General features: G+C 41.9%; 1 protein-coding gene across 3 annotated transcripts in view; it reads left to right on the top strand.

The window, feature by feature from the left end:
- ERBIN (erbb2 interacting protein) overlaps positions 1-4,700 on the top strand; it is a 209,115-nt gene extending 204,415 nt beyond the window's left edge. For all 3 annotated transcript variants that reach the window (XM_044276141.1, XM_044276140.1, XM_044276139.1), the window contains one exon: positions 433-4,700. In XM_044276141.1, coding sequence (XP_044132076.1) covers positions 433-540 — 108 coding nt within the window. In that variant the 3' untranslated portion in view covers positions 541-4,700. The remainder of the gene's footprint in view (positions 1-432) is intronic.
- The last annotated feature ends 11,980 nt before the right edge of the window (positions 4,701-16,680 follow it).

Below are 16,680 nucleotides of genomic sequence, written 5' to 3'. Positions count from 1 at the left end.
CAGGGCAATTTTTTTCACCCTAGAAATCAGCTGCGGAAACCAAGGCTGACCCTCGGGTTTGTGCTGCAGTTTCCACCGTACATGCTGCTGATCCACCAGTGGCTTTAGCCCCATTCAGTTGTGCTAATCCTTGTGTGGTTTCCACTGTACCAAGAGGGACATGTCCCTTCTTCATGCACTTTAGAAATTGCACGGAATGAATATAAGTGTGGATTCCATGCACAAAATCCAAAAAGGAGCCCTAAAGACGCTCCTCAAAAGAGAAGAAAGACCTGTCCAAGGAAAGACCCTTTATCATTGATTCATCTGTACACTCTACACATATGTGCCTGGTTGTCCTTGTTGGGTCCAGTGGTTGGCCTTATAAGCCTGGAATACTGGAAATCTGTGTTGGTTCAGTGCGCTATACAACTAACTTCTTTCTTTCTGCAGGCCAATGGATACAATTTTCTGAACATTGACCATGGACAAGCGGTGTTGCTGCTCAAGAAGTTTCAGAACGCAGTCGAGCTGATTGTTATGCGGGACGGAGCCGTGTAAAGGAACTCAAAAATGAATGGAAAGCCAGCAATGAGTCAAGAGACTAATTAGTATCAAAACTATTTTTCTATGTATATATCTTAAAGCCACATAGAGAGAGAAAAAAAAACATGCACTTGGATTTTGATAAAACGATTTCTACAGAGATGAATTGTCGGGGATTGTAAACCACTGCAGATAAAACAGCCGGGTTCAAATGCCTTGCCGTCTGGGTGTTTGAACGTTTGCTAAGTCTCACTTACAAGAACCAACCTGTGCTGTTTTTGTACAGAATGTAGGTTTATTTTTGGATAACATGTATTACTAAAAACTTTACGATAGAAAAAAAAAAAAGAGCCTCAACTGTAGCGATGAGCAGGTGAGTGGCAGAGCTGTCTCTTCTGTGTGTACGCCTTTCTCTCTTCACACCTGGTATCACAACTTTGTGTTTTTTAATTTTTATTATATTTTTCTGAATCAAAAACCACTCGTGTGGAGTCGGGCAGGTTGATGTGTTGACGTTGGCTTTGCTATGTGTAAATGGTATAGCAAAAAATGGTAAAGCAAAGTGTCGCATATGGTTAGCCAGGTAATGGAGCCACCTGTCCTATATGATTTCATTGAACATGCAGGAAATAAGTGCTCTTTTCTTTTATTATGGGGGTCTAAATGCCGAAAGCAACTTTTTTTTTATTTTATTTTTCTTAAAGGCACGAATAGCATACTTTTTTAATAATCGTGATATCAGTGATCCGTAGCTTTTTGATATGTTTTTAGATTATTTTTTTTATAATTTTTTTTTATTTTCATGTGTAATTTTTTTTAAACTGTAATGATAAATTTATGGAGAAATTTTTAAACTTTTTTTGAAATTTATTTGACATCTGTTCATATGCAATATAAAAGATGCTACCCTGGCTTAGCTTAGCCTGGGTCGTAGTAGACAAAGCGGTGGGTTGGCCTGGATTAGCATCTAATCATAGTGCCTAATTCTTGTTTTTACACACAGATTTCCAAAGTTTTTCAAATTAACTTCACTTTTTGTTTTCTGAGTATCCCAGACTGTCCCGAATAGGCTTTGTGCCTGGTGCGCCAGGTTCATTTGTAAGTTCTTTTTTGGGGACAGAAACCTGTTTCCACAGATGAACAACAGGACACCGCTCCGACTGCCGTAGTAGACGGTGACGTTACCCCTGCATCTCCTCTCACTCTACATGGGACAGAATGGCCTCTTGCCTTGCTAAATGTCGTAGTGTTTGGTGCTAGGTAACCAAAGCAAGTGCATGGAAATGCAGCAGAATAATGAAGCATTCTTGAAAGCAACTACAGTCTTGAAGGGTCCCGTGGACCCGTCGTCGGTCTGTAAAGTCAGAGACTAAAGGGCTCTTTTTGCAGGGAATACTGAAATGTGAATTACATGTGTAGAGTCATTAAAGGGTTTCTAACGATATACTGTTTAGTCATTTACCACGAGCTGCCTTTGTTCCTTAGCCTTGTAAATATTTCCAATTTCTTATGATTTTATTCACAGAGGAACATTGTTCATGTCTAGATATATCTTTTCTTTCATGGGTCTGGTGTAAATGGGCAGAGGCTGCAGCGCTTCATAACATGTATCTATATTAAAGACCAGGGATAAGTGATATATATCTTATTTATGGGGTAGTAACAACCCCAGAGGGCCCTGATCAACCTCTGCACACAAGCATATAATCCATTCTTACTCCCCAGCAGTGACCGATGCTCTCCATTTGGATACATGCGAAACATGAGTTTAACATTGAGGGCCACTTACGTAAAAAAAAAAAGACTAGCCATGAAGTAAAAAAGTCAATGGAGATCACTCAGATCACTTATTTTAGTTTTTTTAACCACTGGAAACATGAGAGCATTTGGTTCACTGGTTGTAATCACCTTGTAGATGGCAGAACTGTGGGCACAGAGCCTGTATGTCAGCTCACATAGTCCTTATGGCTCCATTGGCACTCCATGTGCTTCCATGTGGTGTCTCCATCATGCAGCAATACTTCCAGAGTACAAAATCTCCATAAAAGAAGCATCCAAAGCTTGATCATTTCTTTTATAGGATTCATGTGTGTCTGACAGAAAAAAAAAACTAAAGGTTGTAGTGGCAACTTGAGTGGACCCAGTAGTTCCCTCAGGTCCATAGGAGGAGGCCAAGCTTGTATCTGATAGAGCATGCCACCGTTTTTACTGTTAGATTCGCACGTGACTAGCAGAAAAAAAATAAAAAAATAATATGGATGCACAGGAAGGCCCCATACACTAGTATGGGCAGTAATAAACTATAATGGGTGCAAAGGTTGTAGCGGCAACCTGAATAGATTCAGTGGTTCCCTCAGGTCCATATGAGGAGGCCAAGTATGCATCTGATAGAGCATGCCACCCTTTTTCCTGTTAGATTTATATGTGCCTAGCAGAAAAAAATAAAAACTTGTATGGATGCACAGGCCCCATACACTTCTATGGGTAGAGATGGAACCATAAAAGGTGCAAAGCTTGCAGTGACAACTGGAGCCTGAAAGTCCCCTTTTGCCCTTATGAGAAGACCAGTGCAATAAATTATGTCGTAGTTGGGGACCTGATACATCTTTTGCATTGGGGCTTTAGTTACGCCCAAGTCTGTGGTTGCTATATCTCAGCTCCCCGCGACTCAGAGGTTGTAGAGAGCTGTAATATATCCGCACAAATGAGTCCTGACTCCTTCACTTTCTGGTTGCTCTTGTTTTTCTACGTAACTTTATTGTTCTGCCATTTGCATTATTTCTGCAGTGGTAATAGAGAATGTAATATTCTGGAAGAAACCCTTTAACAGCTCTTTATATTCTTTACTTTCTGGAATCTTTACATAGGAAGTGACTATTTTGGAATATAACTGCAGAAATTTGCTGTATTTTGTTATAATGTATAGGATATAGTGTATAGATATGAGCAAACGGGAACCTGGATCTTCAGGATTTCATCTTTTTAAGCAGTTGTCTAAAGACGGGAACATGTTTTTATTTAATTTCTCCCACATGACAATATTTCACCTGGAGGAGAGAATCCCCCGATGATTTCTTACGTTTTATTTTTATTAATAGTACATGAATTGACATCAAAATGAATTTTGAGGACGTTTTCTTGTCTCCTTTTACGTCTCCGTGTGAGAGCACAATTCATAGCAATTTAAGGGTGTGGTTGCGAATCCAAATGACCTATGCATACAAATGGAGGAGATGCCTGGTGGCAATAAATTCTCGACATGTTCCTGAACTAACCATACGGTTCACTGTTGCAGCAGCATTTGAATTACTATGTCTGGAATGCAGTGTTTGCTATATTAGTGATGTTTTATATTCCATTCAGATATACTGGAGAGGTGGGCAACACATTTTAGGTCGGGTGGGCTCCCCAAAGCCCATCTTTGATATTTATTAACCTCTTGATTTTTTTTTTTTTATTATTTCTTTTGGTCGTCTGGAGGATAACATTTCAAAAACTGCTGTATATGGCTTTTTCATATGAATTAGCATACATTTTGTTCCAGGTACTAGAAGGATTCACGCACCTTAGATTTAACGTTTTTAACCCTTTAGATTCCCACGTGTGTTTTCAAATCCAATCCGTTGTAAAGGAGTAAGAGGTGTCCTACAATGCACAGCTCGGGCTGTCTGTGTATGTCGAGAAGAACTGCAGCCTTGTATAAAATATATTGTGCTGTTCAGGCACTTGACTGGTTTATATGAACCCCAACTATGCAGAGATGAACACACTGAAATATACTATATTTACATGAGACGCGCATCACACCGATTCAGGCCACCTGCAGATCGCCCACTATTTATTGTGTAAATAGCCTGTTCTTTTTTTTTTTTTTTTGTGTGTGTGCCCGTGTGTTTTTAGTTTTTATTTCGGACTCGTGTTTTAAAGAAATCTGTACATACATTTAAGGCCTTCTATGGACTTGCAAAACTTAGCAATAAAGCAAAGAAATTCAGCCCAGCTTTCATGGTGAGGTATTGCTGTGCTCTTTTATTTTCATGGGATCTTCTTGTCAGCCGCCGTGTAATGTTTTATTGATCTGCGTTTATTCAACATTCCAATTTTTGTATATAAGTAAATTGTTTCTCAAGTAACACATGAAAAATTAGAAAATAAACTAATGCTCTTACAAATTGTGGACGTCTTTTTTTCTTTTGTCCTTCTATTTGTAAAGCTTTATTTTTTTTCAGTTTGCTTCACAAGATCTGCCCTGGAGGTAGTCATACACGTTAGATGAAAATCCGCCAAACCTGCTCATTTCTGTCATCATGGAGAACGATCTAATGAACTATACCGCAATGGCAGAAGTTGAGAGGGAAAGAAGGGTCAGGCATGTTAAAGTTGTCAAGAGGTGTCTGATAGCACCTTAAGGCCCATATACACAGGCCAACAATTCAGGAATTTATTGGGAACGAGCGTTCCTAGGAGCGCTCCTTTCCAATAATGGCCCTCTGTAAAGGTACCGCCTATCACTAGATGAACCAGCAAACAATCATTCATTGGGTAAAAGCATTGTTGGTGTGGTCACCAAAATCACTGTTTCTGGGCAGCAGATACTTCTGTGCAAACAGCACTCTGCTTCCCAGAAACAATAGTAGAGACGATTGCTGCACGTAAATGTTGCTCTCACCTCTCATAATCAAGCAATTTTTGGAACTGATCGGTTTGTTCCTGATAATTGCCTCGGTCTGTTCCTGATAATTGCCTAGTTAGTACGTGTAAAGGGGCCTTTGTTTTCCTCTCCCTATGGACAATGTTTGGCCTAGCCAAATATGTATGGGGTGGAGGGGTTGGGAAGATAGCTGTTGGGCAAATGCTAAACTCCCTCTCAGTACAAATAGAAAGGTAGCACAGATAAAAAAGGGAAAACCCCTTTAAATTGTAGTTTAGCTGGGATTCACACCATAGATATATTTCTTTTATGTAGACGGTGGCTATAAAAATAATGGCAGATGAGGAGGCTGCGGGTTCCTTTTAAGAGATAAATGTCACTTTGAGGACCATCAAATAAATTATACTGTGTTGTTCTTCACATTGAAGTCAATTATTCACAGGGGCTGCTAAAAGCATTCAGCGAGAGAAGTGGGAAGTGCTGTCAATTAAATATGCTTTGGCTTGGATTCATTCGTTGAGGACAACGCATCTGTTTGTTTGAGTCTGTACGCAGCAATCTGTTCTATGTCCTGGAATGCGTGTAACTGCAAATGCAGACAGACAGCGCTCTATTGCCCAGTAAATAACGTGGGCGGCTTTCAACCCGCAACAAACAAAAGCCGTGATAAAGATAGGCTTGGAGAAAATGAGCTCATATACATCAATTACACAGTTCTTATATCGAATTATCTTATTTTTATTTTTTTTATATTTCCCCCCGTCCATAAGAACCATCAGTAAAATGTTTCTTTAAATGGTTTCTACCACTTCAGTTTGACCAAATTAGCTTTCAGACACTAGCGATCTGCTAGTGTCTGATCTCCATAACCATGCAATTCTTAGAGCTTTGTGTGGAGCAGTTTCATTAAAAAACTAACTTTTATTCCTATGCAAATGAGCCTCTAGGTGCTATGGGGGCGTCTTTTCGGCACCTAGAGGCTCTGCTACTCACACTGTATGCCCGCCCATCTTGTCTTGAATGCCTGCCTCCATCACAGCCATCGGACGAATTCACGCGCCTGCGCCGTTCACTTCTGTCTTCGGCACAGGCACAGTGAGTAAATGATACGCTCCTGGTGCCGGATTCCTCACTGCGCCTGCGCCGACTACGTCACAGTGAGGAAGCCGGCATCAGGAGAGCGGCCTTCACTCACTGCGCCTGTGCCGAAGACAGAAGTGAACGGCGCAGGCGCGTGAATTCGTCCGATACCTGTGATGGAGGCAGGCATTCAAGACGAGATGGGCGGGCATACAGTGTGAGTAGACAGAGCCTCTAGGTGCCGAAAAGACGCCCCCATAGCACCTAGAGGCTCATTTGCATAGGAATAAAAGTTCGTTTTTTAATGAAACGGCTCCACACAAAGGTCTAAGAATTGCATGGTTATGGAGATCAGACACTAGCAGATCGCTAGTGTCTGAAAGCTAATTTGGTCAAACTGAAGTGGTAGAAACCCTTTAAGGGCAGGTGCATACGTCCGTATTATAGAGCTATGCGTCCATATTGTACTTCTGCATAATTTTGATTTCCTATAGAAGCACAAGGTTTTCTTATGAGTATTGCCATTACTTAAAGTCTTAAAAGACTTAAAGACTTTAAAGGGTTTGTGCAGTGGCATAATATTGATGATCTGTCCTATAGATCATCAAGATCAGATCGGCGGTGGTCTGACTCCCAGCACCCCTGCTAATAGTCTCTTCACGGTTAACCCGCACGCCACCTCTCTTGTGGGGTGGCACATTGCAATTACAACCGCCTATGTACAGAGGGGTAGTAACAAGTGGGGGGGGGGGGGTCTCTGCACAGTCTGAAAGTGGCAGCACTGATTGGATAGAATGAGTCTGTGCAGGTACACACCTCCAACTGGTTACCATCCCTCTGTACCCTTACTGCAGACTGCTGGCAATTCATCCATAACTTCTACTAGAAATAATAAAGGAATAGCACAACACAGAGCCATAGGAATAGATGCTCCAGAATTGTTATTACATGGGGAATGCATGGAGCTATTAAAACAGGCATTTCAGGAGTGGTGACAGGTCCTCTTTTAGTGACATGATCATGGGTTGTCAGGGCAACTGTGGGTCTAATAAAAGCCCCCAAAGTCTACTGTCTTTGTCCATCTAATAGGCCATGCAATACAAAAGTAATGCTGCCATATTATATGAGTGATGAAGTAATCACATGATCAAATCCTCCAGTGTGATGGAAAAATAAGTTAAATAAGATGCTTAAAAATATATAAAAACAACACACTTTTTCCCAAATTGATTTATTATGACTGAAATGGTTGGTATTGCTGCATCAGTAATTATTAGGGGAGGAGCTGGAGGTGTGGCAGAGAAAGGAGAAGTGCATCGTGGGTTTGGTTGGATACAGCAACAGGAAGTGCTACATATACATGGAACCTGTGCACAGAGGTGCTCTGTTTACATGGTGAAAACTGGTCATGAGAGTCCAAACTGTAGGAAAAAAGCTAAGGGAAGATGAACATGAGGTAAGCAGCTACATGATCCTATTTGTTAAACACCATAGTAATCCCAGAAAACTATTTTAAGAGGTTGTGATTAAAACTTCATATTCTTTTGTGTCTTCATTTCCTTATGTGGTCCACAGTCATATTTCCATCCATGTTCTCAATGAACTTATTGGGATGTTACAAAAACACATGGAGAGACATTTATCAATGTCTTTATGAAACTAGTGTGGCTTAAAAAGTCACAAATTATGGCATATGCCATATGTGCACCATAATTTGCGACTTTTGAAGCTTCTCAGAACTTCAGAAAAGCGCAGCCCGCCGGATTTACTATAGCTTTGCCAGAAAGTGGCATAAGTTATAGTTGAAGTCTACGCCACCTTGTAGCTGGTGTAGACTTGAGTATCTGGCGCACAGCAGCATTCGGAAAGTCTTCAGACCTTTTCACTTTTTTCATATTTTGTTATGTTGCGTCCTTGTGCTAAAAAGAATAAAATAGTTTTCCCCCATCATTCTGCAAATGTTTGCTAATTTATAAAAAAATAAAATAAAAATTTGCATGGAAATAAATATTCAGACCTTTTTCTATGACACTGAAATTTAGCTTTGGGGTTCTCCCATTTCTTTTGATCTTCTTTGAGATGTTTCTACACCTTGATTGGAGACCACCTGTGGTAAATACAGTTGATTGGACATGATTTGGAATAAAACAGCCCTGTCTATATAAGGTCTCACAACCTGACAATGTATATCAGAGCGAAACCCAAGCCATGAGGAGGAAAGAACTGCCTGTAGAGCTCAGAGACAGGATTGTGTGTCGGCACAGATCTGGAGAAGGATACAAAAAATGTCTTCTGCACTCAAAGTTCCTAAGAGCACAGTGGCCTCTATAATTCTAAAATGGAAGATGTTGGATCATCCAGGACTCTTACTAAAGCTGGCCACAAGGGATGAGCGAATCAACTTCCGACGTCGATTCGCATAAAACTTTATTCTAATACTGTACGGAGCAGGAGCTCCATACAGTATAAGAATGTATTGGCTCTGATGAGCCGAAGTTATTGCTTCATGATGTTTTGTGAGACTTCGCGCAATAACTTCATAAATTAGTTTGTACTGTAAAAAACTATTTCCCAAACTCTGGTTCGGTTCCAAGTGGTACCTCTATTTGCTCATCCCTGCTGACCACCCCACCAAACTAATCAGGGGCGAAGGGCTTTAGTAAGAGAGGTGAGCAAGAACTCAATGGTCACTCTGGCTGAGCGCCAAAGATCCTGTGTGCAGATGGGAGAAACTTCCAGAAGGTCAACCATCACTGCAGCATTCTACCAATCTGGCCTTTATGCCAGACTGGCCAGAAAGAAGCCTCTCTTCAGTAAAATGCACATGAAAGCCCATCTGGTCAGGGTTGAGGGAAAGCTGGAGGCATCACTGCAGCACTCTTCCCATCTGGGATTTGTGGCAGGGTGGCCAGAAAGAAGCCTCTCCTCATTAAAGACACATGAAAGTCTACAAAAAAGCACCTAAAGTACTCTCGGACTGAGAGAAACAAGAATCTCTGGTCCGATGAAACCAAGATTTGTCTCGAGGTAACCATGCTCATTGCCTGCCCAATACCATCCCTACAGTGAAGCATGGTGGCAGCATCATGCTCTGTTTTTTTTTTTTTCAGCAGCCGGGACAGGGAGACTGGCCAACCTGCGGCTCTCCAGCTGTTGCAAAACTACAACTCCCAGCATGCCCAGTCTGCCTACAGCTATCAGCCTACAGCAGGGAATGGTGGGAGTTGTAGTTTTACAAAAGCTGGAGAGCCGCAGGTTAGCCAGCCCTGGCGTAGAGGGAAAGCTGCATGGAGCAAAGTACAGAGATATTCTAAATAAAAACCTAATCCAGACTGGTCTGACTGGGCAAAGGTTCACCGTCCAACAAGACAATTGGGGTCATTTATCAAACTGGTGTAAAGTAGAACTGGTTTAGTTGCCCATAGCAACCAATCAGATTCCACCTTTTATTTTCCAAAGGGGAAAGGAGGAATCCGATTGGTTGTTGTGGGCAACTAAACCAGTTCTACTTTACATCAGTTTGATAAATGACCCCAAATTGCCCTAAGCACACAGCCAAGACAACACATGAGTGGCTTAGGGACACATCTGTGAATGTTCTTGAGTAGCCCAGCCAGAGCCCTGACTTGAACCCAATTGAACATCTCTGGAGAGACCTGAATATGTCTGTCCACCGCCTGTCCCCATCCAAACTGACAGATCTTGAAAGGATCTGCAAAAAAGAATGGCAGAAAATCCCCAAATCCAGGTGTACAATCCTTATGGCATCATACTGAAGAAGACTGGAGGCTGAAATCACTGCCAAAGGGGCTTCAGCGAAGTCCTGAGTAAGGGTCTGAATACTTATGTCAATGCAAGAGTTTAGTTTTTCCTTTTGAATAAATTAGCAAAGATTTGAACATTCTGTTATCAGTTTGTCATTATGGGGCATTGAGTGCAGATTAATGAGGAGAAAATTGAATTTTTAAAATATTGTAGCACAAGGCTTTTGTCTACCTCAGGAGTCAGCAACCTCTGCCTCTCCAGCTGTTGTTAAACTACAACTCCCAGCATGCTCCATTCATTCTATGAGAGTTTGAGAACAGCCCAGCAATTGTGAATACTGGGAATTGTAGTTTAACAAACGCTGGATGCATACAAATAAGGCTACTTTCACACTCGCGTTTGGTGCGGATCCGACATGGATCTGCACAAACCCATCCGTTTACATAATACAACCGTCTGCATCCGTTCAGAATGGATCCATTTGTATCATCTGTAACATAGCCAAAACGGATCCGTCTTGAACACCATTGAAAGTTAATGGAGGACGGTTCCGTTTTATATTGTGTCAGTGAAAACTGATCCGTCCCCGTTGACTTACATTATGTGTCAGGATCCATTTGGCTCAGTTTCGTCAGACCAACACCAAAACGTTGCAAGCAGCCTCCAAAGCAGAATGGAGACGGAATGGAGGCAAACTGATGCATTCTGAGCGGATCCTTATCCATTCAGAATGCATTAAGGGCAAAACTGTTCCGTTTTGGACCGGACACCAAAACGCCAGTGTGAAAGTAGCCTTAAAGAAGCTGAACAAGCAGCCTGTTCTGGGCTCGTAGCAGCACAATGTAACTATTTGAGATTAGAAACGAGAGTATCTGCTAAACTCTGGGCAGGTTCCATGTGTCTATGGGTCCTTGGGTAACGAAGTCCCAGTGAATGCCTTGGCTTGACATATGTAAGGTAGGTACTTTTGTAAGATGTACAGGAGGATGGTCGGCAACAACACTGAGGCAACGGTTGCAATCAACTGCTTCTTTACTGTGGTATAGCAGTGCAGCACAGAGAAAACAACCCTGCACCACGCATAAATGCCGACACATAACTGAAGGTACAGCACCGGGACAGCCTCTCTAGCACAAGCAAACAACCAGCCTCAAGGAGCTCTCACCTTGATTCAGGTGAGTGGACCAGAAACGCGCAGGAAGCCACCACAATAGCAAATACTTCAAACATTTCCAGCTCTTTTTACAGAAGACAATTAAGACAGCAAATTGTTGCCTTTGAAGCCTCTTTAGGAGCTCTTAGTGATACTGCATCACATGAAAAGCAGAAAAGAAAAGCATATACCTAAAAGGCAGCAATAATCAATCTGAAACAGCGGCCAATTAGAAGACTAGAGGAAATGTAATTAACCCCTTATGGGCAAGACATATTAAAGAGGTTGTCAGGGTGTTTATTATTGATGTCCTATCCTCAGGATAGGGTTATCAATATCTGATCAGGGGGGGGGGCGGCAGACTCCCAGCATCCCTGTCAGCTGTCTGAAGAGAGTGCAGCCTTTTCCTAGGCCAGTGATGTCACGTTGATCGGTCACATGGCCTAGGCGCGGATCACTTTCATTCAGGTGAATGGGGATGAGCTGCAATACCAAGCACAGCCACTATCCAACTGACGGCCCTGTGCTTGGTAAACTGAGAGGGGGCCGCGGGGTGACGTGTGTCGGACCCCCAACGATTAGGTATCCTGAGAATAGGTCATCAATATTAAACACCTGAAAAACCCCTTTTAACCCTTATGTGGAAAAAAAAATCACAGACCTAAGTTGCAGACATTATAGGGATATATTATATCAACACACAACCCATTATACAGTCCTTCAATGCAATTGTGAATAGTTGACGGTAATATGATATTTACAAATGTCCCAATACAACATTTTGCAACATATTTTCCATAATGAAGGATCAGATCCTGCCTCGTCTTGTCCCCGGCATAAATAGCCAAAAAGCTTTTTTGTATTATCCCTTCCTCTGGTGTGTTTTATTAACATTTCAATGCCTCTGAATCTGATAGTTTTGCCAATACAAAATGTGAAAAAGAGAACAAACCGGATATTTTGAACTGGAGTCTGATATATGGCATTGTATACAAACCTGCAAAGGAAGGCAGAATGCAGTTAGGCAACAGTCTCTGTTCCTCGTGACCAACAGTTTGGTATATCAGGTACCCAACTACACATTACAGTTATTACAATAATCCCACACATGGGGCATTACACCCATATCACTCATACACAGCACAAAACTGCTTATATGTACTACAAACAAAAGTGGTCCAAATTTTTTTCTTCCAGAAACTAAACATTCCTTCCACCCATGTATTTCAGATTGGCTGTGTATGGGCCCATAATATTACCCCATACAAAGTACAGTACCCCAGACCTGGTAGGGTCGAGCATGATCCAGGCATGGTCAGAATAAACTATCCTGGCCCAGTCCTCTCTGGAGCTTAGGGTGTGAGCTGGCTCCAACCCCTAGTTCCAGAAGCTGACAGTCAGTCTTGCTGTAGAGAGACAGAGGAGGTAGGAAGCACTTTCCATGTATTTCTCTCCTCCAGCTCCAAGTCCTAGAGTCCTATAACTTCCATAAGCTCCAGGAGATGAAAGCAAGCAAGGACGGAATGAAGACTATTTGCATTGTTATAGCAAGGTAATCCAGCTTAAAGTGTTCTAGACCCTGCTGCTGCAAAGGGAAACAAGTTAAGACACTCTACACACCCCAGACTGTGGACACTACAGCCATGGTTAGCCGATATTCCAGACACCAAGATTTTAGCAAGAGAATGAGTAACTAGAGGGGCATTGCTTCAATAAACTGCCTAGCTCATGCTTGGACATCTGAGAGGAATTTGCACGGATAATTTGTGTACAGATAACTGCTGGATGTACTACAACTCCCATTGTGCACACAGTAAAGAGAGACTTTTGTCCTGGTTACTGACTCTCTTAACACCACACACTGGCCATTGTATTTCCATCACATGCCCTGCCTAGCACCCACATGGACAATAGGCCCCTCCAAACTACCAGCAGTCAGGGAGCCCACAGCTATAGGCAGTACCCCTCCTCCTGAAGGATTACGATGTGACCCATCATCATCAGGACCACTACCACTTCCATCCTCTGGTCTGGCTCCTCAGGGGTGCATAAGAACACTCACATATCCTAAGAAAATTAAGTAACATAAGAGACCTATTTTATTTTTGATATTTAAGGACTCTATAATGACAGGGTCAAAAACAGAGCTGGAAACTATAGGCCAGTAAATCTAACATCTGTTGTGGGTAAACTGTTTGAGAGAAGCTATCCTGGAGTATCTTTATGAATAAAGGTGTATAACGCTGTATCAGCAGAGCTTCATTAACGATCGCCATGTCAAACAAATTTAATCAGTTTCTATGAGGAGCTAAGTCCTAGACTGGACCGGAGTGAGTCGTTGGATGTCGTATATCTAGACTTCTCCAAAGCATTTGACACTGTACCACATAAAAGGTTAGTATATAAAATGAGAATGCTCGGACTAGGAGAAAATGTCTGTATCTGGGTAAGTAACAGAGGGTGGTTATTAGTGGTACACACTCAGATTGGGTCACTATCACTAGTGGAGTACCTCAGGGGTCAGTATTGGGCCCTATTCTCTTAAATATATGTATTAATGATCCTGTAGAAGGCTTGCACAGTAAAATCTAAATTTTTGCAGATGACACTAAACTGTGTAAAGTAATTAACACTGAAGAGGACAATATACTGCTACAGAGGGATCTGGATAGACTGGAGGCTTGGGCAGAGAAGTGGCAGATGAGGTTTAACACTGACAAATGTACGTTTATGCACATGGAAAGGAATAATGCAAGTCACCAGTACATACTAAATGGTAAAACACTGGGTAACACTGACATGGAAAAGAACTTTTAGGCTACTTTCACACCAGCATTTTTGCTGGATCTGGCAGGGCTCAGCAAAATCGCTTCCGTTACTGATAATACAATCATCTGCATCCATTATGAACAGATCTGGTTCTATTATCTGTAACTTAGCCGAAACGGATCCGTCATGAACTCCATTGAAAGTCAATGGGGGACAGATCCGTTCTCTATTGTGTCAGAGAAAACTGATCCATCCCCATTGACTCGCATTGTGGGTCATGACGGATTTGTCTTGCTCCTCATCCAATGACGGAAAGAAAACCGCAGCTTGCTGCGGTTTGCTCTCCGGTATGGGAACATTTTGGAGGACTCCGTTCTGTTCAGTTAGGTTTTGTCCCCATTGACAATGAATGGGGACAAAACTGAAGCGTTTTTCTCTGGTATTGAGATCCTATGATGTATCTCAATACTGGAAGATAGAAACGCTAGTGTGAAAGTAGCCTTAGTGAACAGTAAACTAAGCTGTAGAAACCAGTGTCAAATCACTAGTCAGACCATACGTGGAGTGCTGCTGATGCTGGGAATGCCGGGTGTGCCGATCTTCAGGGAAACAGGTTAGTATGCTTTTTTTTTATGGAGCTGGAGAAGGCGCTAGGGGCCAAAGGTGGGCATTAATGCTGCGAGGGGGGCACACGAAGGACATAACTACAGTGAAGGGGCCACAAGGAGGACATGCTGAATCCTTGTCCCGGGTACCTCCGGGGGTGGACTACAGTACCCAGAAAGATTATCAAAATTAGGGTTATTCACTTTAGAAATAAGACGACTGAGGGGAGATCTAATTACTATGTATAAATATATCAGGGGACAGTACAGAGATCTATCCCATCATCTATTTATCCCCAGGACTGTGACTGTGACGAGGGGACATCCTCTGCGTCTGGAGGAAAGAAGGTTTGTACACAAACATAGAAGAGGATTCTTTACGGTAAGAGCAGTGAGACTATGGAACTCTCTGCCTGGGGAGGTGGTGATGGTGAGTACAATAAAGGAATTCAAGAGGGGCCTGGATGTATTTCTGGAGAGCAATAATATTACAGGCTATAGCTACTAGAGAGGGGCAGGGGCGTAGCATGGGGGGGGCCGGAGGGGCCGTTGCCCCGGGCGCCAAATTGCAGGGGGCGCCAGGCAACCGAAATTTCAATGAGGGCTACGGGAGCCTATGGCTCCCGTCCCCTCCGTTATGCCCCATAGGCTTCAGGCCTAGTGGCCTGAAGCCTATAAGGCAGTAGAGCGATGCAGGACTCGGTCACGATAACCTCACTGTGACCTCCTGCGTCGGGTCTCGCGAGATGACGTGATGACGCGGCGCAGGAAGGCACAGTGAGGCGTTCGTGACCGCCTGCGGCGGGAACAAGCGGGGATGGAGATAGGTAAGTATTTTTTTTTATGTTACCTTTCCTAATTGCAGAGGCTCTGGGGGCAGTATGTGGGGTGGGAGAGGAGAGGACTGGAGCAGAAAGGCTATCCTATTCAATGGCATTGATAATAAGAGGGGGCGATTATATTAGCAAAGAGGGGGCCAGTACATTAATAACAAAGAGGGGGACATTACATTATTAATAAAAAGGGGGCCATTATATTATTAATAAAGAGGGGGCCAGTACATTATTATTATTAATGTAATGACCCCCTCTTCATTATTAATGTAATGACCCCCTCTTTATTATTAATATAATGACCCCCTCTTTATTATTAATATAATGGCCCCCTCTTTATTATTAATATAATGGCCCCCTCTTTATTATTAATATAATGGCCCCTCTTTGTTATTAATATATAGGCCCCCTCTTTATTATTAATGTAATGGCCCCCTCTTTATTATTAATGTAATGGCCCCTCTTTATTATTAATATAATGACCCCCTCTTTATTATTAATATAAAGGCCCCCTATTTATTATTAATGTAATGACCCCCTCTTTATTATTAATGTAATGGCCCCCTCTTTATTATTAATATAATGGCCCCCTCTTTATTATTAATATAATGGCCCCTCTTTGTTATTAATGTAATGGCCCCTCTTTGTTATTAATACATATACCCCCTCTTTATTATTAATGTAATGGCCCCCTCTTTATTATTAATGTAATGACCCCCTCTTTATTATTAATGTAATGACCCCCTCTTTATTATTAATGTAATGGCCCCTCTTTATTATTAATATAATGACCCCCTCTTTATTATTAATATAAAGGCCCCCTCTTTATTATTAATGTAATGACCCCCTCTTTATTATTAATGTAATGGCCCCCTCTTTATTATTAATATAATGGCCCCCTCTTTATTATTAATATAATGGCCCCTCTTTGTTATTAATGTAATGGCCCCTCTTTGTTATTAATATATATACCCCCTCTTTATTATTAATATAAAGGCCCCCTCTTTATTATTAATGTAATGACCCCCTCTTTATTATTAATGTAATGACCCCCTCTTTATTATTAATGTAATGACCCCCTCTTTATTATTAATGTAATGGCCCCTCTTTATTATTAATATAATGACCCCCTCTTTATTATTAATATAAAGGCCCCCTCTTTATTATTAATGTAATGACCCCCTCTTTATTATTAATGTAATGACCCCCTCTTTATTATTAATGTAATGGCCCCCTCTTTATTATTAATGTAATGGCCCCCTCTTTATTATTAATATAAAGGCCCCCTCTTTATTATTA

This window comes from Bufo gargarizans, chromosome 1 (genome assembly GCF_014858855.1).
Source record: "Bufo gargarizans isolate SCDJY-AF-19 chromosome 1, ASM1485885v1, whole genome shotgun sequence".
NCBI lineage: Eukaryota > Metazoa > Chordata > Amphibia > Anura > Bufonidae > Bufo > Bufo gargarizans.
The sequence above is the reverse complement of the archived record's forward strand: the minus strand, read 5'-3'. Positions and strand labels throughout refer to the sequence as shown.